Consider the following 26314-nt stretch of genomic DNA (forward strand, 5'->3'; position numbering starts at 1 on the left):
CCCCGGGGCCCGTCTGTGCAGGGAGGCCAGCGGGGTTCCCTCCGTAGCCGGTCCTTAACCAACAAGAGGACTAAGTGCAGGCGAGGTGGAGGCGGCTCAGCAGCACCTCGAGTTTACTCGCGCACGCATCGATGCGTTCACGCTTCACCCATTCACAGACCGAGCCCACGGGAAAAGTGAGCCCAAGATTCTGAAAACAGGGCACTGACTGCAACAAGAGAGGAGAGATATGCACGGTCCTCCGTGAGTGCAGCTATGGGGGCCAGGCTTGGGGTCCTCCGCCACTCGGCCGCACAAAGGACACGCCCTCTATCTTCTCTGCCAGCCACACCTTCTCCCATCGGCCCCGCCCGCAGTGCTTCCGCTTCCGGCCGCGGGGCGGGGCTTCCTGCTGTGGGGGCGGGGCTTCCGGCCGCGAAGACGCTGCCGCTTCCAGGGCGCCGGAGTGGGCGGGGCCCGGAAGCGGCGGCGGCGGCGGCGGCGGCGGCGGCGGCGGCGGCGCGGGGACTGAAAGGGCCTGCCATGGCTGCGAACCTGAGCCGGAACGGGCCGGCGCTGCAAGACGCCTACGTGCGGGTGGTCACCGAGAAGTCCCCGACTGACTGGTGGGCGTCGGGAGGGAGCAGGCCGGGCGGGGGGCAGGAGGCCAGGGGCCACGGGTGCGCTGGGGCTCCCGGTTCAGCCACACCTGCGCCGCTCCCTGTGAGGTACCGTCCGCACCGTCGTCACCCGCCGTCCCGCCAGCCCCGCCGTGCGTGGGGGGCCCGCGTCGCCCCAGCTCCCCCCCCCTCCGCCGGCCTCCATGTTGGCTTCGGCGCCGGGCTGCGGCGGACGGCCGTCCCCACACAAAGGGGATCTCCGCAGCCGTCGGAGGGAGCGTCTCCCCAGCTCCCACTGCAGGGATGAGGCCCTGGGCGGCCGGAAGCCCGTCTGGGAATGGGAGCCTCCCCAGGAGGTCAGGCGTTCGGGTCCCCCGGGCTCTGTGAGTGTGGATTTCAGAACCTCCCTTTCTCCGAGAATAGTCCTTCCCGTGCTTGAGCCGTGCGGACACGAACGAAACTGCCGGCCACCAGTCTGGAAGGAGACCCCTCCTCATCCGTCCACCTCCTCGTGACAGCTTCCAGTGGGCCGTCAGTGTCCAGTACCCCTCATGCAGTTGCTGGGGTTTTACGGTACCGGCAGCCTTTGTCCGAGGGCTCTGGGGCAGCCTTGGGCGGCAGACCGGGAGTACTGCGCGGTCATTCTCCATCACTTTCCCCTTTGCCTGAACCGTTTTCGCTGACCAGTTTTGAGCACTTCCGGTACTAAGGAAATATGCTGAGTGTGATGAACTAAGGTGACCGGCTTTGGGGAGCCTTTGCTCCTGGCGGGGGCAGGGCCCCCTGGGACAGGCTGCAGCGACAGGCTGGTTTCTGCACCGCCCCGGTGCTGCTTCCCCATCTCTGCTCTTCCTGGTGCCCAACACAGAGCACTTTCCTACCGTGGGCTGTTGTGGCACGGGGAACATTCTATTCTTTCCTCCAGCCCTTAGCCTTCTCGGGGAGAGCTTGGGAACACAAGCTGCCTAGGTCAGCAGAGGCTCTGGGGCAGAGTTGACGTGGGCTCCCTGCCCGGGGCTCGTGCACACTTTTGCAGGGGAGCCAAGCAGCTCCTCTGTTTGAAGCACATCTAATTAGTGAGGAAGGGTGTCTGCTAACCGTGGGATTTCTCTGCCTTCGCGGCTTCATTATGCTTAGGAAGTTCACCTGCAAATCATGTACTTCTTTTTAAGCCTAAGAGTTTCTAGATGTCAGCCCCCACCCCACCTCTCTCCTACTCCCAGAGAGCCCTTAGCCCTCTGCTGTGACTCCAGACCCTGCTGACAGTATTGCCAAGTGCCCCCTTTGACATCCACATGAGGCCACCTGACTCTAGACCCCGGAACCATCTTTGCCCCTCTCCAGTCCTGCTCAGCTAGGGTCTTGCTATCTTGTGTACTCTTAAGGACATGCTATAGCCCTTGATGACTTACCTAAGGGACTCCTGAGCCTCCCTCTGGCTTCCTTCCAGGTCTCTCTTCATTCTCAGTTTCCACTGGTTTGGGGATGATGTCCCACAGCCCAGTTGGCAGTTCAGGCCTCCCACGCTCCCAGCTTTTCCTTAGGCTTCTCAGAGCTGTCTGCCACCACCCTGCTCTGAAACTTCCCCTCCCCACCTCTCTGTCCCTGAGGAGGGTGCTAAGCCTCTTTCCCCTCACCATGTGACCAGCCAGCCTCTGCTCCCACTGCCGCAGCCATTAAGTATCTCAACAGGTACATGTGGTAGACCCCACTCAGCTGAAAAAATACCTAGATTGTGTTACTTCTGTGCATAAACTTGAGCGGCTTCCTGTTTCATGTGAAATAAAGCCCAGACCCCTTACCTCGGCCCGCAGGCCCTGTGCAGCTAGCTCCTGACCCCTCCTGCCACCCCTCCCCCTTACCATACTGGGGCCACACCTGTTTGCCACCGCTGTGGCCTTCTTTCTCTTCCTCAAACATGTGAGCTGGTTCCTCCTTAGAGCCCTTGCTCTTGCCGCTTCTCCTTTCTAGCACCCTCATCATCCCTGGGGGTCTCCCCAGACTTCTCAGCATGGAGAGGCCTTCCTCAATTCCCCAGTCCCTGATGCACTCACGCTTTCTGTCTCTTGGGTGACTGTCTCCAGACACATGGTTTTTCTTGTCACCTTTCTCTTCACCAGGAGGAATAGGGCCTGTCTGTCCCTGGTGTAGGGCTACCATGTGCGCTTAGTGCTTGGGTGAGACTGGACTGGGAAGGGCACAGAGTGCTGTGGAGGGTATCAGCAAGAAGAGGCAGGTCACGAAAGGTTTCACATGCAGAGTGGGTGGCATTGGGCTGGGACCCGAAGCTGGGTGGGGTGGGGGGCAGGCATGTCAGCTCCCAATCTTGGATCTTTTTCTTGCTTCCCCAGGTTGTTCTCCTAGATGGAGTCATGTTTGTTGACCTCTTGTACCCACATCACTGCCTGACAGTACATTCTTGACAGTGTGTTTCTTTCTTGTCTCCCATTAGAAGGTGACTTCCATGCTCATGGAAGGGCCTCTTTGGACATATCCGAAGCTTTGTGCCCATCACCACAAGCGGCAGGTTCTCAGTACATGTGTCAAAAGGGATGGTTTGAGTTACAAGGTGCTCAGCGCACCACAGTCCTTGTGCTGTGCACAGGCCAGCATACTGCTTTTCCGTGGTGATTTGAAAAAAGGATAGAAGTCAGTTGAATGTGGGAATGAGCCTCTGATCTGGGAACATTCAAGAAGGTGGCTTGGGCTGGAGCCCAGGGTATGAGGGGGGGTCAAGTTGGAGGGCAGGCAGCAGGCATGGAGCTTGGCTCTTACTAGCTGCTGGGTCGCTTCTTGGGAGAGCTGCACTGAGCAGAAGTCTCTGCTCCCCGCAGTGTGTCCGGTGTCCCTGTCTTTTGCAGCCAGGGCTTGGTGGCTTCAAACATCCAGGCTTCTTCCAGGAAGAGGGCCGGCCAGGACTCCGGTCACCAGAATCTGGATGTCCCCCTCCTCCCACATCCTTTCCATTTGTCTGTGTGTTCCATTTAGTGTCTCTCTCCTAGAAGTGGTGTCCCCCACGCCAGCCAGACCTTCTGGATCTGGGTTTCTTTCTTCCGACTTCCTCAGGCTGGGCAGCTCTGCCCGATGCCTTAGCAAGGCCTTGGGGAAGCTGAGTGGAGGCTGATTTGCTTCCTTGTGGACTCTTTACCCCAAAGTCCCTGTCTGGCCAGCCACAGCAGAGCTGTGCTCAGAGCGGGGGAGATAGTGCACAAGACCAGATTTTGCCTCTGACTTGCTGTCTGCTGGGTCAGCATTCCTACCCCAGGTTCCACCAACCTGGAGCTGAGCTCCTGCAGAGTTGGTGTTGATGGCTGAGCTCCGTGCGGACTGTGGAGAAGCCACCTGTTCCAGAACGTTCTCCTTGGGTAACCTTTGTTCTGGTCATGGGACTTTTTATGCCCCACATATAATAAAATCTGCTATATTTTCTCAACGCCTCTGGAGCTCAAGTTTATAAAAACAAATTTTTCCCAGAGTTCTTGTGAATAATTAGTCTTACAGAAAAAGATAGGTGTGGTCTATGGTCACCTGTGGAGAGTTAAGGCTCCTCCGAAAAAAGAATTTGCTTGACTTCATGGTGAGTCATGGCCCATGTGGTTTCTGGGTTTTCCAGAAGAGTCCAAAGCCCAGAGAGATCTGCCCCAGAAACTCTTTAGGCTTTCAGAAGGCGGAGCAGATACGCACAAGGTGTTGGGCGGCATTCCGAAATGCCTCATGTGCTTTTCCTTGGGGGGCTTTGGGTTGAGGAATATGCAGGTATCTTTTATCTTCTCAAATTCACAAACCTGATAGACAAGTAAGTATTTCACACATGAATGTGTGGACAGTTGCCATAAAACTTTCCAGCTTAGGGGCATCTCCAATGGCTTAGTTGGCAGAGTGTAAAACTCTTGATCTCTGGGTTGTGAATTCCAACCCCACGTTGGGCATAGAGCTTCCTTAAAATCTAATCAGACGGTGCCTAGGTGGCTCAGTCAGTTAAGCATCTGACTCTTGGTTTCAGCTCAGGTCACGGTTCATGGGTTTGAGCACCACGTCCGGCCCTGTGCTGACAGTGCAGAGCCTGGTTGGGATTCTCTCTCTTCCTCTCTCTCTGCCCCTCCACCCTACATCTCTCTCAATCTCAAAATAAATAAAAATTTTTAAAAAGTCAAACAAATTTTCCAGCATAGGGACACTTGGCTGGCTTAGTCGGTAGAGTGTGTGACTCTTGATCTCTGGGTCATGAGTTCAAGTCCCACATTGGGCATAGAGCTTCCTTCAAATCAAGTCAGACAAACAAACTTTACAGCTTAGTTTCCCTCACAGTAGATGTAGGCTCCCCTTCATAAGTTTGTCTCTCAGGATAAGCCCCTATGGGTGAGAACTAAGAAGGCCATGGCTCTGGGCCAGCCTGGGGCCTGTGTTACCATCATGCTGAGCTCTGGTGGGTGTGGCAAGGGCAGATGGCACCCAGCGCACTGGCTACAGAGCTCACCTGTGTTTTGTTTCAGGGCTCTCTTTACCTATGAGGGTAACAGCAATGACATCCGTGTGGCTGGCACTGGAGGTGAGTATGACCAAGTGAGGGGGCGAGGAGGCTGGTGGGGGAGGAGGGTGGGAGGAGGGGAGAGAGTGGTAGCCATCAGGGTCCCCAGCCCACACCACAGTTACACCACCGTTGGGGAGCTGGACACAGCTTTGTTACTCAGCAAATGTTCACCAGTGCATTCTCCACTTGCCATACAAGTGCTTCTGGTGACCTGTTCTAGAAAGCCCCTCCCTTGTGAGGGCTGCTCCCTGACCTTTAGAAGGACCGCTGCTGGCCGTGCTCTCACGTGCACTGTGATGCCTCAGGTGGTGGAGAAGTGCAGGGTTCAGTAGCCTGCATTTCCTACCACCACCTCCACTGGTACTCACAGGGCTCTGCTGTGCGTACTCCAAGTAGGGGCTCAGGGCTGTCCCAGGTCTATGTGGCCCTATAGCTAAAGTACCCGACCCAGTTCCTCACTAGCTGATAAGGACCACAGCCTCAGTGTCAGGAGAATGGCTGAGGATGGCTCCTGTGCCCTCATCACCCATCCCCTTACCTTCACTTGGAGGATCTAAGAACTGAGCCTGAGCGTGACTGAAGGACGTTCCCACCTGCTTGGTACCCTCTTGGTGGCCTGGGGGTCTGAGCAGACTCATGGGTAGGGCAGGTGACTCCCAGCAGGCCTATTCCAGGGCCCTCAGTAGGTCCAGGCAACAGTAAAATTGTTGCAGAGATCCTCCATTTGGAAGCCTGATGCCCAGTTTGTAACAAAAATGACGATTTTACTTACAGAATTACCCATGGGTTTTATAGGAATGGTTTTTAGACTGGTGTATGTAAAAACTCACCTGGGGTCCTCGGGGCACCTGGGTGGCTCAGTTGGTTGAGTGTCCAACTTTAGCTCAGGTCATGATCTCACAGCTCGTGGGTTTAAGCCCTGCATGAGCTCGCCACTGTCGGCGCAGAGCCTGCCTGGGATCTTCTGTTCCCCTCTAAGCTGCTTCCCTGCTTCCACTGTCTCTCTCAAAAATAAATCTTACAAAAAAAAAAAAATCACTTGGGGTCCTTGTCACAAATGCATATTCTGGGTCCCACCCACCTCCTGTGAGTTAGCTCAGTGAAGACGGGCACAGGAATCCAATTTTGATGTAGGCAACACTGAGAACCCCTGGTTTAGAGCCATTTGGGTTTGGTCTCCTGGGGGACAGTGTGCCAGGGCGGGCAGCAGGTGCGGGACACCTCACTTCCCTGTGACCTGCTGCAGAGGGAGGCCTGGAGGAGATGGTGGAGGAACTCAACAGCGGGAAGGTGATGTACGGCTTCTGCAGGGTGAAGGACCCCAACTCCGGCCTACCCAAATTTGTCCTCATCAACTGGGTATGTGGAACTGGCGGGCTCTCGGTTCTCATCCAGGTGCGACCCGGAAGAACTCCCTTTCCTTCTCCTCCTCTGCCATTCACGATTGGAGCAGAGAAGGACTTGACTTCAGGGCAGCTCGGAGGTGGTGAAGGAACACACCAGTAGATTAAGTCATTGTGGCCCAAAGGATAATGGGGGCCTGGCTAGCGTAGAATTCCCAGTGCCTCCCCCCCAAGCCCAGGATTATTCCTACAAAATGGAGTACAAACAATCGCAGGACCCCCTTGCCTGTGTCCCCTTCAGAGTAGTCATCCTGAGGGAGCAGGGGGCCTGGAGAAGGCTCTGAGAACACAGGACTGGTGGGTGGGACTAGAAAATTCTGAGCCAACCCCCTGCCCATGGAAGCTGGTGGTCATCCTGCCACAAGAACCTCCTTGACTTGGAGGTGTGGGCCTTGCCTTATCCTCTGCTTTAGGGTCCCAGCTCTGTCTTTGTTGGGACACACAGGGATGCTGCTGAGCCCCCAGGGAGGGATTGGTGAGTCATGCTGGGTGTGTTGTGTTGCAGACAGGCGAGGGTGTGAACGACGTACGGAAGGGAGCATGCGCCAACCACGTCAGCACCATGGCCAGCTTTCTGAAGGTGAGGGCTGTTCCCTGAGGGCCTCACAGAGTTTGCCAGGCCCCCAGGCTCCTGGGTGTGCATGAGCAGGAGTTGCAGCCAGAGCTGGAATTGTGTCCCACGCCCCAGTACTCTGTCTGGACTTGAGGGTGTGACCCGAGGCTGCCGTGCTCTTGCTCAGCAGGTGCGTGGGAGGCCACACTGCGGCCAGAGCCACTAGCAGGCTGGCTTCAGTGGGGAGGAAGGGTGAATGACTGTCCTTTCTGAGCTCAGGAGGAACAGGCTGGAGCTGGTCCTGGGGCAGGGCAGGGCCTTGGGTTCCCTTAGTTTGTCAGTGTGGTCAGGATCTGGAGGAGAACAGTTGTGTATGCCCAGCCGCCTCAGCACGCACATTCCCTTTGATGGCTCCTCTCCAGCCTGTCCCCACACGTATTTATGTCCGTCCTTGTAGCGGAACCTCCTTCAGTGCCAGAAGCATTTGTTGTTTGCTTGTCGGGTAACTTTTTGCATTTCTTGGTTACCGGCAAAGAGACTCAGGACTTTGATTTCTGGTTCTGCCAGTGCTTCTCCAGGTATGCCTCGCTTTCTTTTCTAGGAGCTGAAAGAAAGAGAGGATCCCAAGCTTATTAGGTGTTCACTAACAGTGAGTGAGGTCATGGATCTGACTTCTCAAGAAGTCGGTGGCTTGCTTTTTGTAGAAAATGAGTTTCCAGGTTCTTTTTAAAGTTTGTTTTTGCTCATGAGAAAGGAGCTCTTTAACACCTGGGCCTGCAGCAGAGAGCGTGCCGCACACATAACAAGCCATAGACAGTGCTGCAGAGGGCAAAGACCTCATGCCCGCACTGGACAAGTACAAGTTTGCCTCAAGGTGGTTTGTGGGCCATGAGCAGAGTGTGCCTAGGTGCCCAGCAGGGTTCCCTGCCCTTGAGCCTGGGTGGCAGTTGTCTGAGCTGTGTGGACTGCGGTGTGCATCCTGTCCTCTCCTGGAGCTGCACCTCCTGACCTCTCTCCTGTTGCAGGGGGCCCATGTGACGATCAATGCTAGGGCCGAGGAGGACGTGGAGCCTGAGTGCATCATGCAGAAGGTGGCCAGAGCCTCTGGTGCCAACTATGCCTTCCACAGGGAGAGCGGCCGTTTCCAGGACACGGGCCCCCAGGCCCCCGTGGTGAGTGCTGCCTGGGCGGGCGGCAGGGCAGGGGCAGGTCAGGAGTGTGCAGTTACCCTGTCCCACCTGGCTGCACCCGCCCTGGGTAGTTTATCCCTCACAGGGCTGGGCTCCTGGCTACCTGGCTTCCGGCCCCGGAGCCAGATGAAGGTGCAGATGGCCGACAGAAGTGGGAGCTGCCCCCCCTGGTGGGGCAGGTGCTAGTGGGCATGAGGAGCAGCCCTCCACCCTGTCTGGTCCCGCCAGCTGTTTGGAGCCTCTCTGCAGGGACAATGTAGTCACCCTCGAGGCCACAGCACCGGTGTGTCCTGCACAGCCCTGGGTGGTGTGCACCGTGGAGGAATGTAAGACAGTGGATGGGCAGACACCTGCTGGCCTGTAGTCCTAGTGCCAGGTGGGGGGGGTCCAGTCCTCCGATGCACAGCCGGAGTCTGTGGAGATTCCCGGGCACCGCCCAGTGCAGTCAGCTATCTGTGTCTGGTGGACCAGCCTCCTAGAAATGGCCAGAGGCCGGTCTCAGAACCTCCTTGGCCTCCATCCACAGGGGTCTGGTGCAGCCAGAGACATCCTCAGTGTTGCCTGGGGTTGAGAGCTTCCTTGCCTGGTGGTTTCCTAGGGCCATTGGGCTGTCTTGGTTCTGGTCTCCTTGAGAGGCCCAGGGCCAGCGCCCCTGCCCTGCCAGGCACCATCCTGAAGGTTGTTGCTCATGTTCTGTGGGCGGTCCAGTGGGGAACCCTCTGTCCTCTGCAGGGCTCCGTGTACCAGAAGACCAATGCCATGTCTGAGATCAAAAAGGTTGGCAAAGACAGCTTCTGGGCCAAAGCAGAGGTGAGTGCCCTTCTCAGAGATTAAGTGTGCCTTCCTCTCTGTCCCTTGGTTTTTCTCACAGTGAACCCCTGGGACACACGTTCCTGTTCGCGCCCGTTCATAGGCTGTCAGACTGGGCTGAGGGAGTTAAGTGACAGGGCCCGAGGTCACTCACCTGCACCCCTGCACGCAGGCCACAGGCCCCCAACGCCCCAGGCGGCACTCGCTAGAACGCCAGGGTGGACTCAGAGAGGGGGCAGGTCTGCCTGCGGCGCGGGGGCTGAGTGGGCCGCGGGCACTGTTCTCTCCGCAGAAGGAGGAGGAGAACCGCAAGCGAGAGGAGAAGCGGCGGGCAGAGGAGGAGCGGCAGCAGCTGGAGCAGGAGCGCCGGGAACGGGAGCTGCGTGAGGCCGCCCGCAGGGAGCAGCGCTATCGGGAGGAGCAGGGCAGTGAGGCCGCGCCCCAGAGGTGAGGGCCCAGAGGGCGGGCAGAGGGAGGGTCCTAAGCAGGCAGCCGGGCTGCAGCTCCTCCCTGTGCCCCTCCCAGCAGGACATGTGAGCAGCCAGAAGTGGTTTTGGGGAGCAGACAGGAGCAGGTGAGACTTGTCTGTCCAGTGATACGGGGGTCTCCGGGAGGGTCCCGTGGCCGGCTGGGCAGAGTGGAGCCTGGAGCGCGTGTGGGTGTGTCTCGGTGGTGGTGGAAACGAGCTCAAAGGGCAGAATTTGTTGTCCAAGACGAGGCCTGGGAGCCCCTCCCAAAGCACCTGGGCCCACACTCACTGCCAGGTGCTCGCACCCTTCCCCCCTCCCCCCACCCCCCAGGACCCTGGCAGTCCACAGCCAGCACATCCACGGGACATTTTCAAACAGAAGGAGAGGGCCCTGTCTACCACATCCATCTCCAGCCCCCAGCCAGGTAAGCCTACCCTCTGGGCCTAGCCCTGAGGTAGAGGCCGGCCGAGGGGTCCTGGGGTCCCAGTACAGGGTTCCCTGAGGTGACAGATGTGTCAGAGTATGACAGACACACATGAGCAGGGAGAGCCCGTGCTCATGAGAGTGGCTTCTGAGAGGGGAGCCTGGGCGTCAGGGGTCCCTTCCCTGCCCTCAGCCTCGTCCCACAGAGACCTGGAAGGGCAGGGCCACGTGTGGCTTCAGAGGGGAGACCCTCCAGCCTGGCCCCGTAAACTTGTAGTGCAGCTCGCACATTGGCTCAGAGCTGGCCCCAGGAGCCTCTGTCACCTGCTCTCTGGCCCCCAAGGAAACAGGACTGCTCTGTGCGTGTGCATGTGTGTGTGCGCGCACCATGGTGTTTCTGTAGTTGCTCTATGTCCCCATTCACTCTGCGTGACAGCCACTGTTCCAGGACAGGTCCGCCAGCACAGGGCCCAGAAACGGTGGAGACTGCCTGTTCTTCCCATTTGTCAGCTCTCATGCGTGTGTCTTTGGTCTGCAGGCAAACTGCGGAGCCCCTTCCTGCAGAAGCAGCTTACCCAGCCAGAGACCCACCTCAGCAGAGAGCCCGCCCAGGCCACCTCAGGGCCCAGGCCAGGCAAGGCGCTTAGCCTCCCCGTGGGAAGCTGGGCATGTGGGCGCGGTAGGGACAAGGAGGTGTCCTCCGCTCCCTGGGCTCAGAGCGGGCTGCGCCCTCCTGTGCAGGTCTCTGTGAGGAGCCGGTGCCCAGCACGCCACCGTGTCCGGTGCAGGCAGAAGAGGAGGAAGCTGTGTATGAGGAGCCCCCAGAGCAGGAGTCCCTCTATGAGGAGCCCCCAATGGTGGGTCCCTTGAGTGGGGCGGGGCCCAGAAACACCCTCCTTAGCCATACCACTCGTGGGACGCCTGACTTTGTAACGGTTCACTACGTGCGGATTATCTTGTTTCGTCTTGGAGCAGCCCTGTGCGAGGAATTGTCTGGCACACTTTGCCGTGTGGGAGGCCCTGCGTTGGGGAGCATCATTGGGGTGGTGGGGTGGCGGCAGCCCCCACCCTCTGTGTGCGAGCCAATAACTAGGACCCCAGGTTCCTCTTCTCTCCGTCCGCGGGCAGGTGCAGCAGCAAGATGCCGGCTCTGAGCACGTGGACCACTACCCAGGGCTGAGCGGGAAGGGGCTCTGTGCCCGGGCCCTGTACGACTACCAGGCAGGTAATGTGCTCAGACCACAGGGCCCCACGTCAGGAGACAGGCCTTGGGGGCTCCCTTGGGGGGCCAGAAGGGTGAGGATGGGGTGGATGCCCCACACAGCCCGGGCCTTCACGTGCCCTCTGGGCAGCTGCCCAACGTCTATTGATGTGAATCCCTGCTGCCAGCGCCGCGCTGAGCCTGAAGGTGTGACCAGAGGGCTGGGTACACCCTGGACGCTGGGCCCCCAGCGAGTCTGGGTGGAGGCCTTGGGAGGCGGGCTGCCGTGTGGTGTCGGGACAGGTGAGGGCCTGGCTGCCAGGCCCCCAGCTCCAGTGCGGCCTCCGGCTCACCCTCCGGCTCACCTTCCCACAGCCGACGACACAGAGATCTCCTTCGACCCCGAAAATCTCATCACGGGCATCGAGGTGATTGACGAGGGCTGGTGGCGCGGCTACGGGCCCGACGGCCACTTTGGCATGTTTCCCGCCAACTACGTGGAGCTCATTGAGTGAGGACCCCCCCACCGCTGGCCGCTCCGAGGCTGTCCTTCCCTTCCCCACCCAGGCGTGCTTTCCTTCTTACCGGGGGACGTGGCGTGTGTGGCTCGAGAGCTGCTCGGCAGTCCTCCAAGAATGGGACCCCCAGAGAAGATGAGCCCTCGGGCTCCCGCAGACGCCTCAATGCAGCTGATTCCCAACACTTGCTTCTGGCAGTTCCTGGCCCGCCCCTGCCCCCGCCCCACCAGCCTTGCCTTTGACCCCCACGGAGGACACTGAGCCAAGCCCTGCTCATGGCCAGCCCCTCAGTGACCTCTGCCTGAGGAGAGTGGCACTGCTGAGCCGGGCGGTCTGAGCAGGGGCATTTCCTTATCTCCTCTTCCTCTTGGCTCTGAAGAGTGGTGGTTACAGCTGTTAGTGACCCTCGGGAACAGTGAACTTAAGAGTTTATGACCAAAGTCTCGGGTCATGACAGTTTGGGCAGCGTCAGATCACCCTTCCGGACCCTGCCCTGTGTCCCCAGTTCTGTCCCTCTGCCGGGGCTGAGCACACCCCCCGCCCCCGAGTGTATGAAGGAAGGGATGGGAGCGTCCTGTGTACCACACCCCCCACAATGGCCCCAGCCTGTGCCTGCTGTCCCATCCCAGGTGCCCCAGGCCTGTCTGCTTTCAGATGAGAATTGCCCCATGCAGGCCCCAGTTGTGACCCGCCCTGCTGTGGCCTGAATGCCACCGTGTGGAAACAGACCCCTTCCTGGGTGTCTGTGGGACGCGTGTACAGGTGTGTGTGTATGCACGTGCACCCTCAGACCTCAGGCCAGACAGCCACCTGGGAGAGGCATAAACATGAAGCTGTGACCACAGTCAGCCTCTTGGATTTCAGTTCTCTGGGAGGGGCTGAGGGCCTCCCTCCCTACCCTGGGGGCCCTCTGCCCATGCAGGACCAAGCCTGTGTGCACGTGTGCATGGAATGAGGTGCCTGGCAACCCCCGAATGTTACAGATTACGGTTCCTCATGCTCTGGCAGGTGCTGGGTGGAAGCAGCTTGGGGCACAGGCCGAACTAAGGGGATCGCTGTCCCATCTCGTCTGTCTCCGGCTGAGCTTCAGGCAGGCCTTACCACATCCCAATTTCTCCACCATGAAGCCAGCATGGCCCAACCAGCTTCGGAGGCTCCATGAGTCAGGGTCACACGGCTCTGAGGCCAGCTGTGGGCTTGTCCTAAGACACTGGGACGCCTTGGAGGTGGGGCTTGGTCCCTGGGGCTGCAGGGACAGCAGAGGACACCCTGTCTGCGGGAAGGTGGCCATGAAGTGATGCTGTCCTGGCTGCAGTCCCTGCTCATCCTGGGCACAGCTTGGTCACCCCAGGCACCCAGATCCTAAAGCAAAGTCACCAAATGGCTGTTTTGGTTTTTAGGGTCACCATAGGGGGCTTGTTAGAAGTTACCTGATAGCCCAGATTGGGGAGCAGACTTCTGCCCCTGGCTCCTGGGGCCCTTGCACCTAAACGGGGGTGGGCAGGGCAGGTGGCAGGGGCCTGGCCGGGGCCAAGCGCCCTGGGGCAGGGTTTGTGGAACCCCCAGCTGGAGGCCTTAGGAGCCAGGCGTCCAGAGCCACACTGGACTCAGGTGGTGGGAGGAGGTGCCTTTATTGCTGAAAGCCCACCCCTCACTTGGCCTTGCCCTGGGCAGCCACAGCCTCCATGGCTTTCCGCACAGTTTCTTCATCACCCAGGAACCGCATGGGCTTGGTGGGCTTCAGTGCCTGGTCCAGCTCGTACACGATGGGGATCCCCGTGGGCAGGTTCAGCTCCATGATGGCCTGGTCTGACATCCCTGGACCGGGGGAACAGGGTCCTTAGTCCCTGCTGGCCTGTGCCAGGCAGCTGCCTGCTCTCACATTCAGCTGGCCCCATGACCTTTATGGGCCACAGAGCTGGGTCAGTCAGGCATCAACCCTCCTGCCCCCACAGTAAGCCACAGAAAAGGGCTTGGGGAAGGTCAAGCCAGAAGTCAGGGACGGAGTGCCCTACAGAGTAGCTGTGGTGAGCCAGGACCTTGCACCCCCAGCCTGGAGTTGCTGTTGACCTGGGACAGTGCCATTGGGTTCCTCCAGCCACATCGATGGATGTTTGGCTTCTAGGACATTCTAAATTCTAGATGTCAGGAGCAGGGGTGCTCCTGACACATGTGCTTGGAGAGACAGTGAGAAGGGCCTCCCATGGCCAAGGTGGAGGGAGGCCCTGCTGGGTGGAAAGGGCAAGGGTTCCCAAGGAAACCTGACCCTGCCTGCCTCCACAGCCCCTGGCCTGGAATAGCAGCTCGACCTTTGCGATTCCTGACACCCCGCCCCCTCAGTGTGACTGAAGAAAATGTTCTCCAGGCAATGGAAAGCTGAGGCCTCTATCCTGCCCTCCCAGATGGGGCCCTTGGAAGGGAGGGGACAGGAGGGTCTTCCCACCATGTGAGGACCCAGCATCCTGGGGAGAGGGGCTGGGGCTGGCCAGGCCTCAGGGGCCTCTCTGTGCTCTGGCCAGCTGCCCACCCGACCCCCAAAGCAGGAGGTTTGGAACCCCACACCCTGCCTGCCTTCTTCCCCTTTCCACAATCCCCACAAGCGTGAAGTCCATTTGAATGCTAATTTAAACTCTCCTGAGGATCTGTGCAACTGTCTAAGGTAGTATCAGGGGGGCTCGGTGGAGACACATGCGTGTAGGGGTGGGGGGAACCCAGCTACGCGCCAGGCGGCTAGGACTGCTGCACACCCTGCACCCTTCTTTTGACTGGTTTTACTTTTGCCTGGCATGGGTGTGAGCTGGGGCTCTGCCCTGGGCTTCATGTCCAACTGCAGGCAGTACTGGGAGGAGCCCCAAGAGCCCCCCACCAAACCCCAGAGAGGGTGGTTGAGACCCAACAAGTGAAGTGACTTGACCAGGGTCACAATAAATGTGCAGCCAGACGGCCCTGCCTTTGCCCAGCTGGGTGTCCTTGGGCATGGCCTTGTCTCTAGCCCAGGCTTGTGTCTAGGAAGCCAGCCCCGCCCCAGGCCTGTGACCCCTGTGCAGGGCTTGGGCCTGGGTCAGTGGTGGCAGATGTTTTCACCCACAGTCTTCAGAAGGAAACTCACTGTACACAAGCAAGTGAAACATTTTACAAAGTGGGTTTTTTTTGTAAGTGGTTTCTCAACCTCAGTTCAACTCAGTTTGAAACCCCCACCCTGCAGGCTCCTGTCTGCACAGCTGCCTCCATCATGCAGGGGGTACTTGGCTAATGTGAGAAGTTGGGGCCCGAATGGTTCAAAGGTACGTAACCCCCCCACCTCCGTGCACATCCCACAAGGTAGTCCTCACCTTCCAGATGTTTGACGATGCCCCGCAGGCTGTTCCCGTGGGCGGCGATGAGCACTCTCTTGCCAGCCTTGATCTGGGGGGCGATCTCCTCGTTCCAGAAGGGGAGGGCCCGGGCGATGGTGTCCTTCAGGCTCTCACACGTAGGCAGCTCCCCGGGCTTCAGGCCTGCATACCGCCGCTCCTGGGGGCATCCACACTGCTGTTTTGTCCCCAGAAAGCCAGACCCCAGACCCCAGCTGCCATCCCCGGGGGCCCCTACCCTAGACCTGCCCCTGGTGCTCCAAGCAGCCCACCTTGCTGATGGAGCTGTAGTAGGGGTGCTTCTCGTCCATGGGGGGCGGCGGGATGTCGAAGGAACGCCTCCAGATCTTCACCTGCTCCTCGCCGTGCTTGGCGGCTGTCTCTGCCTTGTTGAGGCCTGTGAGGCCTCCGTAGTGCCTCTCATTGAGGCGCCAGGTGCGCACCACCGGCAGCCACATCTGGTCTGTGCCGTCCAGGATGGTCCAGAGGGTGCGGATGGCTCTCTTCAGCACCGACGTGTAGCAGATGTCAAACTCCATCTTGGCATCCCTGATGGCCTCGGCGCCCTTCTTGGCCTCCTGGGCCCCCTTCTCACTCAGCTCTGCATCGAACCAGCCACAGAAGCGGTTCTCCTGGTTCCAGGTGCTCTCACCGTGCCGAACCATCACGAGGCGGTGGGTGGACATGGCGGTGGTGTTGGGGAGCGTGGCAGGCTCCGGACAGGGACAGCCGCCTCCCAGGTGCACCCAGTTTTATAACAGTCTGTCCCCAGCCCCCACCCTGGCCAACTGCCAGTCAGCATTCCAGGCCTGACGGGCAGCGGCAGGTGGCCAGTAGCAAAGCCTGGGGGGAGGGCAGGCACAGAGCCGGACTTAAAATAGCCCACCAACCCGCCCCTGGGCTGGGTGGGGCTGCTGAGCAGGACCCAGCGTGCAGGGCACAAGTCAGGGCCCTTGACAAGCCTGAGGAGGGGGAGGAGGGCTGGCAGGAGTAGAGGGGGTTCCAGAGCAAGACTTCTCTGTCCCAGGGGGGCCGACACTCAGGCCGAGGCACAGTGAATCCCCACCTGCTTTCTCCTGGTACTCGTTAACACAAGTGGGGACATGCCTGCATCTCAAGTGAGAAACTGACCCGTGTAAAGGGGAGCCAGGAGCTGTGTGCACCCATGCGCCTGAGTGTGTACACACGTGTGCGGGCACATGTGCATGCCTGCTGTGCGTTGCATGTACACACGTGCTCGTATCTGGTGCGTGTTGCGTGTATGTGTATGTGCGTGTAAAGTGCCAGAAATCCCTTCCCCTGGTGGCTCGACTCTGCTCACCCGGGAGTGGGGGCCACATACAGTCTTTCCTTAGGGGTCCTGGACCCCCTCCCCAGGTCCTGCTGCTCTGACAGGCCCTGCCCTCAGAGGAAGGCCTGCAGGAGCCTGTGGCTGATGGCTGGACTGGGAGGGGCTGTGACATAATTTCCACAAGTCCCCTCAAGGGAGGGGGGAGAGGTAGTGAAAGGTCAGGTCGCTGTGGGCAGAGCCAGGGAACCGGTGGGGACCGAAGCCCTGGGGAGAGAGGTCTGGCCCTGCAGGGAGAGCAGCAGGCAGCAGTGTGGGCAACAGGCTGAGGCCAAGCAGGCAGAGCTGTTTCCAAGACAACCCCAGGGGAGGGGAGGCCAGAAGGAAAAAGAGGGTGCCTTTGTTTCCTCTTGGGCCCCTCTGTCAAGCTCTGGTGCACACCTGCCACCCCTCCCACCCGCTGCCATCACCAAAGCCAAGCTCACCCCTCCCCACTGAAACCACCTTTAAGGAGAAAGAAATCCAAGAGTCAATGCTCCCCAGGGATCCCAGAACCAGAGACACTGGTTGCCGGGTTCATGCCCAGCTAAGCAAGAGCGCCCAGAAATGGGCCGAGGTTGGTGCTGGGGGGTCTGCCCGAGACTTCTTCTGCATTCTGATTTCGGGAGACGAAGGCCACTGGGGCGGGGGCTGCACCGTCATGAGGGAGGCTGTCCAGGGTCCCCTTCCTCCCCACCACTGCTGCAGTGACCACACCCTAACCCTATCATGCTTCTGAAAATGGAAAAGGGTGAGCGGGAGGCCAGCAGAGGGTCAGCTACTACACTGAGACTTGGCCCTGACATGCTTCCCTCCAGCCCTGCTGTCCACTCAAGGGAGAGCCTCCCAGCTCTGGGTTCCTAACATGGAGGCTGCACACCCACCCCACCGATTGCAAGTGGAGGTCACCCTCCCCCTCCTGACTGTGCCACACACAGGCTCTGCCACTCCAGCTCTACCCCCCTTAAAGCCACCTCTCCTATGCATGGTCTACTCTTTGCCCCCTTGACCACTGACCAGGCCCTGGGATGCCCCAGCAGGGCCCAGGCAGAACGGTGCAAGCAGCTGTTCTAGTTTGTCCTAGCGTCTAGGGATGAGTAAAAAGGGCATAGGGAGAGATGGGGGGGCCGGGGGAGGGAGGGGTGGGGGATAGAGGAGGGGTAGAGACAGCCCCTTGCACGTGCAGCAGGAGGCAAAGGGCTCAACCATGACCGAGTTCTGGGGGACAGTGTTCCAGGCAGAGGGGCCAGCAAGGAACCGGTCCCCACCGGAGAGCACACAGGTGTGTGGCAGTGGGGTATGAGGGTTTGGGCCCTGCGTCCTGACACGGGCCACTGGAGAGTTTGAAGCATGGTCGTATTTTAACGTCACTGCAGCGGTAAGAAGAAGCTGTTTGGAGACAGCCCAGCCGGGGCCCTGGTAGGGGAGCTGGCCTGACCTGGGCGCAGATGGGCGCTGAGAGGCTGTGGGACTGGGCAGGCGCTGGGTCTCGCTGCCCCCCCCCCCCCCCCCCCCCCCGGCCTGGCCCCCCGAGGGAGGAGCACAGAGAGGGGAGGGGCGGGGCTTGTGCCCCGATGAGCTCGGACCAGAGGGTCCAGGCCTCTGTGCGCCGCTGCCGGCCCGATTCGGACCCACTCCACAAGCACAAGTCCATCCGTCTGCGGTGCACGGGCGGCTCAAGCGCTGGGGGTGCTGCAGGGGGCAAGCGAGGCACAGCCCGAGGGGCCTGCAGCTCAGTGAGCGGACACTGGCGGCACCACGTCTGGCCTGGCCGTTGGGTGGTGGCGAGGCCTCAGACAAGGGAGCCAGGGGGCTGCTGTCTCCACAGGGTGGTCCTGGGGAGGTGGAGGGAGCATCCTGAGCACAGCTTGAGTCCTAGGCAGACAGAGGCAGAGAGCAAACGTGGGGGCGGGCAGGGAGAAGGAGCAGGCAGGTGATGCAAGGAGATGGGATGGGAAGTTCCACGAAACAGCAGTGACTTCATCAGTTTCATTTCCAGGATTGCCCAGTTGGCAGTGTGCCCCAGTATGCAAGGAAAGCCCTCCGGAGAATCTCTCTGGTCTGAGTAGCTGAAATGAAGCCTCTGAGGGTCAGGGGTGGGGCGATCCCTCCCTTGTCCCCTTCCTCCCCACCAAAGCTCCTGAGTAATAATGTGCAGGTGGTATAGTTATGGCAGCGCCCCTCCAGGCAGGCTGCCCTCCAACCAGAGGTGTGTGCGCAGCTACTCGGCCCTGTGCAGCAGGGTGGGGAAACTGAGGTCCCAGGGAGCTGTGAAGTAGCAGGGCAGGCTTGCCGAGGAAGGAGATCAGGTGAGTGGTCCAGTGTAGTTCCCAGCTGTCTGATGAGTGCACCTGTGGGGTCTGACTGCAGACACACACCACCACAGGTCCTACGCCAACCACTGTCTGCACAGACACAGCACGGACCAACTAGTAACACTGCACACAGCCAATGGATGCAAGAAGACAGGGGCAGAAGGCAGGTAGTCTAACACCTGCCAGAGCAATACACTCAGCGTTCTCCCTGTGATTTAAATAAGACCCAGACTCTCATGGTACTGTTCAAAATATCTAGGACACCTTTGCACATGGTTGTCCAGTTTTCCCAACATCATTTATTGCAGAGAAAATCCTGCCCCCATGGTATATTCTTGGTCCTTCATCATAAACGAGTTGGCCATGATGTGTGGGTTTATCTCTGGGTTCTCTATTCTGTTCCATTGGTCTATGTGTCTGTTTTTATGCCAATAATAGTGTTTTTGATTACTTATGGCTCTGTAGTATAGTTTGAAATCAGGGAGCATGATGCCTCCAGCTTTGTTCTTTTTTCTCAGGATTGCTTTGCTATCCATGGTCTTTTGTGATTCTATATAAATTTTAGAACTATTTTTTCTATTTTGAGAAAAATGCCTTTGGAACTTTGATAGAGGCTTCATTGAATCTGTAGATTGCCTTTTTAAAAAATGTTTATTGGGGCACCTTGGGTGGCTCAGTTAGTTACGCATCCAGCTTTGGCTCAGGTCATGAACTCGCAATTTATGGGTTTGAGCCCTGTGTTGGATTCTGTGCTGACAGCTCAGAGCCTGGAGCCTCCTCCAGATTCTGTGTCTCCCTCTCTCTCTCTGCCCCTCCTCTGCTTATGCGCTCTCTCTCTCTCTCTCTCTCTCTCTCTCTCTCTCTCACACACACAAATAAGAGCACCTTTGAGCAAATGGGGGAGAGGCAGGGAGAGAGAATCCCAAGCAGGCTCAACACAGGGCTTGATCTCATGACCGAGAGATCATGACTTGACTGTTATCAAGAGTCAGATGCTTAACCAACTGAACCACCCAGGAGCTCCTGTAGATTGCTTTAGATGATGTGGATATTTTAACAATATTAATTCTTCCAGCCCATGAGCATGGAATATCCTTCCATTTGTGTGTCTTCAATTTCTTTCATCAGTATCTTTTAGTGTACAGATCTCTCACTTCATCGGTTAGATTTACTCCTAGGTCGTTTATTATTTTTTGATGCAATTACACATGGGATTGTTAATTTCTCTGATAGTTGATTGTTAGTGCATAGAAATACAACTGATCTCTATGTATTGATTTTGCTTCCTGCAACTTTACTGAATCCATTTATTAGTTCTAACAGTTTGGAGGGTTTTTTTGTCGTCCCTTTAATGTTTTCCATATATAAGATCATATCTCCAAATAGAGGAAGTTTTACTTCTTCTTTTACCAATTGGATGCCTTTCATTTCTTTTTCTTGCCTGATTGCTGTGGCTATGACCTCTAGTACTACTTTGAACAAAAGTGGTGAGAGTGGGTATTCTTGTCTTATTCCTGATCTTAACAGGAAAAGCTTTTCTCTGTTAGGAGTAATTAGCTGTGAGCTTATCATATATGGCCTTCACTGTACTGAGATATGTTCCCTCTATATGCATTTTGTTGAGGGTTTTTTAAATCCTAAATCAATGTTAAGTTTTGTCAAATCCTTTTCCTTCATTTATTGAGATGATCATAATTTTTGTCCTTCATTGTATTCATGTGGTGGATCACACTGGCTGATTTGTGGGTGCTGAGTTATCCTTGCATCCCTGGGTTAACTCCCACTTGACTCTGGTGTATGACCCTTTTAATGCATTGTTAAATTCAGTTTGCTAATATTCTGTTGAGGATTTTCGCATCCATGTCATCAAGGATAGTTAAGTGTAATTTTTCTTTCCTTAGAGTGTCTTTGTCTGGTTTTAGCATCAGGGTAAAGCTGACCTTATAAAATAAGTTTGAAATTGTTCCTTCCTGTTGTAGTTTTTGGGATAGTTGGAGAAGAATTGGTGTTAATTTTTCTTTAACTGTTTGGTAGAAGCACCAGGATGGTCTGGTCCTGAAATCCTTGTTAGGAGGTTTTTGATTACCAATCTGTTTATTAGTAATTGGTCTGTCCAGATTTTCTGTTTCTTCATGACTCAGTCTTGGTAGGTTGTATGTTTCTAAGAATTTACTCATTTCTTCTAGCTGACCCAGTTTGCTGGTGTTAGTCATCCTTTGTGATCCTTTGTATTTGCATGGTATTAGTTGTAACGTCATTTTTTTCATTTATAATTTTGAGTCCTTTTTTTTTTATTAGTATAAGTAGCTGATTTGTCTATTTTATCTTTTTTTTAAATCTCTTAGTTTTGTTGATCTTTTCTATTATCTCTTTAGACTCTATTTCTACTCTGATCTTTTTATTCCTGTCCTTCTACTAATTTGGGGCTTTTTTTCTAGTTCCTTGAGGTGTAAAGATAGGTTGTTTATTTGAGCTTTTTCTTAATGTAGGCGTTTACTGCTATAAGCTTCCCTCTTAAAACTGCTTTTACAGGGGCGCCTGGGTGGCTCAGTTGGTTAAGCATCTGACTTCGGCTCAGGTCATGATCTCATGGTCCAGGAGTTCGAACCCCGTGTTGGGCTCTGTGCTGACAGCTCAGAGCCTGGAGCCTGTTTCAGATTCTGTGTCTCCCTCTCTCTCTGACCCTTCTCCGTTCATGCTCTGTCTCTCCCTGTCTCAAAAATAAATAAATGTTTAAAAAAAATTTTTTTAACTGCTTTTACTGCATCTGATAGGTTTTAGTATGTTGTATTTCCATTTTATTTGTTTCAAGATATATTTTGTCTTTTTCTTTTTTGACCACTGGTTGTTTAGAAGTGTGTTGTTTAATCTCTACATGTTGTGAACTTTCCAAGTTTCTTCTTGTAATTGATTTCTAGTTTCATATCATTATGATCAGAAAAGATGTTTGATAGGACTTCAATCTTCTTGAATTTATTAAGGCCTGTTTTGTGGATATTCTCTATCCTGGAGAATGCCCCATGTGTATTCTGCTGCTGGATGAACTATTGTGTAGATGTCTGTCAGGTCCATCTGGTCTAATGCATAGTTAAGTCTTCTTATTTTCTGTCCATTACTGAAAACGGGGTCTTGAAGTTTGCTGTTACTGTATACCTGTCTATTTCTCTCATCAGGTCTGTTACTGTTTGCTTTATATATTTAGGTGCTCCTATGTTGCGTACAACAGTAATTTTAAATTTTTATTTTATCCTCTTGTTGGATTGACCCCTTTATCATTATATTATGACCTTCTTTGTCTCTTCTTACTGTCTTTGGTCTAAAGTCTATTTTGTCTAATATACCCCTGTTTTCGTTTGGTTTTCGTTTGCATGAAATATTTTTCCATCTCTTCACTTTCAGTCTGCTTCCTTAAAACTTAAAGGCAGCTTATAGTTGGTCTTTTTTATAATCCATTCAGCTGCTCTATATCTTTTCATTGGAGAATTTAGTCCATTTACATTTAATTACTTATATTGGGGTGCCTGGATGGCTCAGTCAGTTGGGCGTCCAGCTTCGGCACAGGTCATGATCTCACAGTCTGTGAGTTCAAACCCTGCATCGGGCTCTGTGCTGACAGCTGGGAGCCTGGAGCCTGCTTCAGATTCTGTCTCCCTCTCTCTCTGCCCCTCCTCCGTTCACACTGTCTCTCTCAAAAATAAACGTTAAAAATTTTTGTTAAATAATTACTTATAGATACAGTCTTACTATTGGTATTTTGTTCATTGTTTCTTGTTGGTTTGTAATTCCTTCATTCCTTTCTTCCTCTTTCGCTCTGTGATTTGATAATTTGCTGCAGTGATATGCTTAATCTTTTGTGTATCTACTACAGAGTTTGACTTTGTGGTTACCATGAGGGTTACATAGTTTTAACAGTGTATTTTAGGTTGATAATACCTTAGCTTTGAACACATACTAAAGTTCTATATTTTTACTCCCCCCCCCTCCATTTTGGTTTTGATATCACAATTTACATCTCCTTACATGTTATATCCATTAACAAATTACTATAAATACCTTTGTTTTTTAACCCTTATTATAAGTGAATTATAGATTGGTAAGTGATTTACTCATCACCATTACAATATCAGAGTATTCTGAACTTAACTAGGTGTTAACCTTTACCAGTGATAATTATACTTGCATATGTTTTCCTGTTACTAATTAACATCTTCTGTTTCAGCTTGAAGTCCCTTTAATATTTCTTGTAAGGTTGATCTAATGGTGATGAACTCCTTCAAGCTTTTCTGGAAAATTCTTGATCTCTCCTTCAATTCTGAAGGATGACTTTGCCAGGTATGGTATTCTTGACCAGAAGGGCTTTTTTTGGGTTTTTTGTTTTGTTTTGTTTCTTTCAGCACTTTGAAAATACCATGACATTCCCTTATGGCCTGAAAAGTTTCTGCTGAGAAATCTGATGGTCTTATGGGAGGTGGGGGTTCCCTTCTATGTAACCAGTTATTTTTCTCTTACTGCTTTTAATATTCTCTCATTGTCTTTAAAAATTTTTTTTTTTTTTCAACGTTTATTTATTTTTGGGACAGACAGAGACAGAGTATGAACGGGGAAGGGGCAGAGAGAGAGGGAGACACAGAATCGGAAACATGCCCCAGGCTCCGAGCCATCAGCCCAGAGCCCGACGCGGGGCTCGAACTCACGGACTGCGAGATCGTGACCTGGCTGAAGTCGGACGCTTAACCGACTGCGCCACCCAGGCGCCCCTCTCTCATTGTCTTTAAATTGTGACAGCTTAATTAAAATGTGTCTTGGTGTGGGTTTCCTTGAATTCGTCTTATTGGGAACTCTATGGGCTTCCTGGATCGGGATAGTTCTTTCCCAGGTTAGTGAAGTTTTCAGCCATTTCTCCAATAAGCCTTCTTTCTCTCTCCTCCTTCTGGGACCCCATAATGTACGTTTTGGCCTACTTGAGTAGTGTCCCATAAGCCCCTTAAGCTATCTTCTTTTTTGTTTCTTTCTTTTAGCTCCTCTAATTGGATGAATCCCATTGTACTGTCTTCAAGTAAGTTTTTGTTTTTTTCTTGAGTGAGAGAGTGCACAAGCTGGGGAGGGGACAGAGGGAGAGAGAGAATCCTAAGCAGTCTCCACACTCAGTGCAGAACCCGACATGGGATTCAATCACACAACCCTGAGCTGAAATCAAGAGTCAGATGCTCAACTGACTGAACCACCCAGGCACGCCCAAGTCAGCTTTAATTTTTTTTTTAATTTAAATTCTAGATAGTTAACATACAATGCAATATTGGTTTCCAGAGTAGAATCCAGTGATTCATCTGAGTCAGCTTTATATAGTCTGTTGCCAAACCCCTCTGTTGAATCTCAGTTCCGTTACTGTATTCTTCAGCTCTGTGGTTTGTTGGGTATTTTTTTATAATTTTCATGTCTTTGTTGAAATTCTCATTTGTTCATGCATTATTCTCCTGAGCTCAGTGGGCATCTATATGACCATTATTTTGAACTTTTTATCAGCTAAGTCACTAATCTCCATATCATGAAGGTTTATTTCTGGAGTTTTATCTTGTTCTTTGGTTTGGAACATATTCCTCTGTTCCTTTTCCTTGACTCTGTGTTGATTTCTGTGTATTAGACAAAACAGCCACCTCTCCAAGGTTTGATGGGGGGTCTATGAAGGGGATGGACCTTATCCTTCAGCCCAGCCCAAGCTCTCGATTCTCTCAAACTTTCATGATTGCCCAAGCACCTTCTTTGTTCATAGTTGTTCCAGTGGTTGAAAGTGTGCCAAGGCCTGTCAGTGTCCCAGAGGGGAGGCTCAGCCATAGATGTGTGCTAAATTAGAAGCCTGACCCCCAGGCTGCAGCTTTCATAGACAAACAGGCCTCTTTTGTGGAAGGCCTGGGAGATAGGATTTCGGTCTGCGTACTTTGTGCTGAACCCTGGAAGGATATCTGGTTAAGAATGGTTTCTTTGAACAGGTCTGTGGGGCCCTGCAAATGCAAACCCCACCGGCCACCAGAACCAGGTGATCAAGGGGTATGTCCTCTGGATGCACCAGATATGTGCATGAGCTCCTTCCAGGGAGACACTGGTGACCCATCTTGATGTGGATATTCTCAGTTTGTCCAGTAGGTAGGAATTGTTCAGCTAGTTTCTGGATTTCTTTTTAGAGGAAATTGCTTCTGTGTTGCAGATTTGGTGTATCCAGAGAAGAAAGTGAGTTCAGGAGCCTTCTATATCACTATTTTAGACCTGAACTTGGGGTCTGATCAGCATGCACCTGGGAAATGCCAAGGATATATCATAGTCAAGGGCCTAGAAGTTGTAAGGTGCTACCATCACGTGTATCTGGAAGCAAACCTCGGTTCTGACTTCAGGGAAGGATATCTTAGCAATGATTTTTTGGATGTCAAATCAAAATGTAACAAAAGCAAAAATAAGTAAGTGGGACATCACACTGAAATTCTTCTGCGCAGCAAAGGAAGCAGCCAACAAAATGGAAAGGCAACCAACCTATGAAATGGGAGGAAATATTTGCAAATCCTGTATCTGACAAGGGGTTAATATAGAAGTTATATAAAGAACTCATATATTCAATGGCAAAAGCCAAACAATTTGATTAAAAAATGGACAGAAGCACCTGGGTGGCTCAGTCGGTTAAGTGTCCGACTTCGGCTCAGGTCATGATCTCACGGTCCAGGAGTTCGAGCCCCGCGTTGGGCTCTGTGCTGACAGCTCAGAGCCTGAAGCCTGCTTCGGATTCTGTGTCTCCCTCTCTCTCTCTGCCCCTCCCCCACACACACACTGTCTCTCTCAAAAAATGAATAAACGTTAAAAAAAATTTTAATAAAAAATGGACAGAAGAACCAAATAGACATTTTCCCAGAGAAGACACACAAATGGCCAACAGACACATGGAAAGATGCTCTAACTCACCAATCATCAGGGAAATTCAAATCAAAACAAGGAGGTATCATCTCACACTTGTTAAAATGGCTATTATCGAAAAGACAAAAGATAAGGGTTCCCTGCTGGCTCAGTCAGTAGAGCATGCAACTTTTTTTTTTTTAACGTTTTATTTATTATTTAAGAGACAGAGCATGAGCATGGGAGGGGCCGAGAGGGGAGACACAGAACCCAAAGCAGGCTCCAGGCTCTGAACTGTTAGCACAGAGCCCAACGCGGGGCTCAAAACCACAAACCACAAGATCATGACCTGAACCAAAGTTGGACACTTAACCGACTGAGCCACCCAGGCGCCCCAAGTGTGCAACTCTTGATCTCAGGGTTGTGAGTTCAAGCCCCACACTGGGCACAGAGCTTACTTCAAATGAAAATTAGGGGTGCCTAGGTGGTTCAGTTAAGTGTCCGACCTTTTTTTTTTTTTTTTTTGAGAGAGAGACAGAGTGGGAGAGGAGCAGAGAGAGGGAGAATTTTTGAGACAGAGTGGGAGAGGAGCAGAGAGAGGGAGGGAGAGAATCCCAAGCAGGCTCGGCACCTTCAGCACAGAGCCCGATGCAGGGCTCGAACTCACAAACCACGAGATCATGACCTGAGCCAAAACTGAGTTGGATGCTTAACCAACTGAGCCACCCAGGCGCCCCTGTCTAAC

At 54.2% G+C, this 26314-nt stretch overlaps 2 protein-coding genes and 1 long non-coding RNA gene across 6 annotated transcripts; 2 read left to right on the plus strand and 1 right to left on the minus strand.

Annotated features, from left to right (window-relative positions):
• Positions 1-448: 448 nt before the first annotated feature.
• On the plus strand, positions 449-12542 carry DBNL (drebrin like). Of its 4 annotated transcripts, XM_045052076.1 has the most exons (14): positions 484-605; positions 1023-1172; positions 5093-5148; positions 6377-6489; positions 7039-7113; positions 8112-8258; positions 9009-9086; positions 9379-9533; positions 9612-9660; positions 9887-9980; positions 10518-10613; positions 10721-10836; positions 11108-11204; positions 11556-12542. In XM_045052076.1, exons 4-14 carry the CDS (start codon positions 6394-6396, stop codon positions 11693-11695), a joined length of 1143 nt encoding a protein of 380 aa, XP_044908011.1. In that variant the 5' UTR covers positions 484-605; positions 1023-1172; positions 5093-5148; positions 6377-6393; the 3' UTR covers positions 11696-12542. The 4 variants fall into 4 exon arrangements, with proteins under 4 accessions (XP_023105874.1, XP_023105875.1, XP_044908011.1 ...); XM_023250106.2 differs by lacking the exon at positions 1023-1172 and having other exon boundaries at positions 449-605; XM_023250107.2 differs by lacking the exon at positions 1023-1172 and having other exon boundaries at positions 449-605; positions 9615-9660.
• Positions 12543-13313: 771 nt separating this feature from the next.
• Positions 13314-15820, minus strand: PGAM2 (phosphoglycerate mutase 2). The gene is made up of 3 exons (XM_003982576.3): positions 15324-15820; positions 15031-15211; positions 13314-13516 (listed from the first exon to the last, which is right to left on the minus strand). The coding sequence occupies exons 1-3, from the start codon at positions 15735-15737 to the stop codon at positions 13350-13352; spliced, it is 762 nt and encodes a 253-aa protein (XP_003982625.1). The 5' UTR covers positions 15738-15820; the 3' UTR covers positions 13314-13349.
• Positions 15821-23451: 7631 nt separating this feature from the next.
• LOC123383809 lies at positions 23452-25291 on the plus strand. Its single transcript, XR_006594043.1, has 3 exons — positions 23452-23569; positions 23712-23749; positions 24896-25291. It is a non-coding gene; the product is annotated as an uncharacterized LOC123383809 (long non-coding RNA).
• The last annotated feature ends 1023 nt before the right edge of the window (positions 25292-26314 follow it).

This window comes from Felis catus, chromosome A2 (assembly GCF_018350175.1).
Source record: "Felis catus isolate Fca126 chromosome A2, F.catus_Fca126_mat1.0, whole genome shotgun sequence".
In the NCBI taxonomy this organism is placed as follows: Eukaryota; Metazoa; Chordata; class Mammalia; order Carnivora; family Felidae; genus Felis; species Felis catus.

Bases quoted from the DNA above. Each gene is read 5' to 3' on its own strand.
- DBNL (XM_023250106.2), top strand. From the start codon at position 523: ATGGCTGCGAACCTGAGCCGGAACGGGCCGGCGCTGCAAGACGCCTAC. The intron at 9,534-9,611 runs GTGAGGGCCCAG...TGCCCCTCCCAG, and splicing joins AGTGAGGCCGCGCCCCAGAG to CAGGACATGTGAGCAGCCAG. The intron at 10,837-11,107 runs GTGGGTCCCTTG...GTCCGCGGGCAG, and splicing joins TCTATGAGGAGCCCCCAATG to GTGCAGCAGCAAGATGCCGG.
- PGAM2 (XM_003982576.3), bottom strand. From the start codon at position 15,737: ATGTCCACCCACCGCCTCGTGATGGTTCGGCACGGTGAGAGCACCTGG. The intron at 15,212-15,323 runs GTGGGCTGCTTG...GGATGCCCCCAG, and splicing joins ACTACAGCTCCATCAGCAAG to GAGCGGCGGTATGCAGGCCT. The intron at 13,517-15,030 runs GTGAGGACTACC...CCCCCGGTCCAG, and splicing joins CATCGTCAAACATCTGGAAG to GGATGTCAGACCAGGCCATC.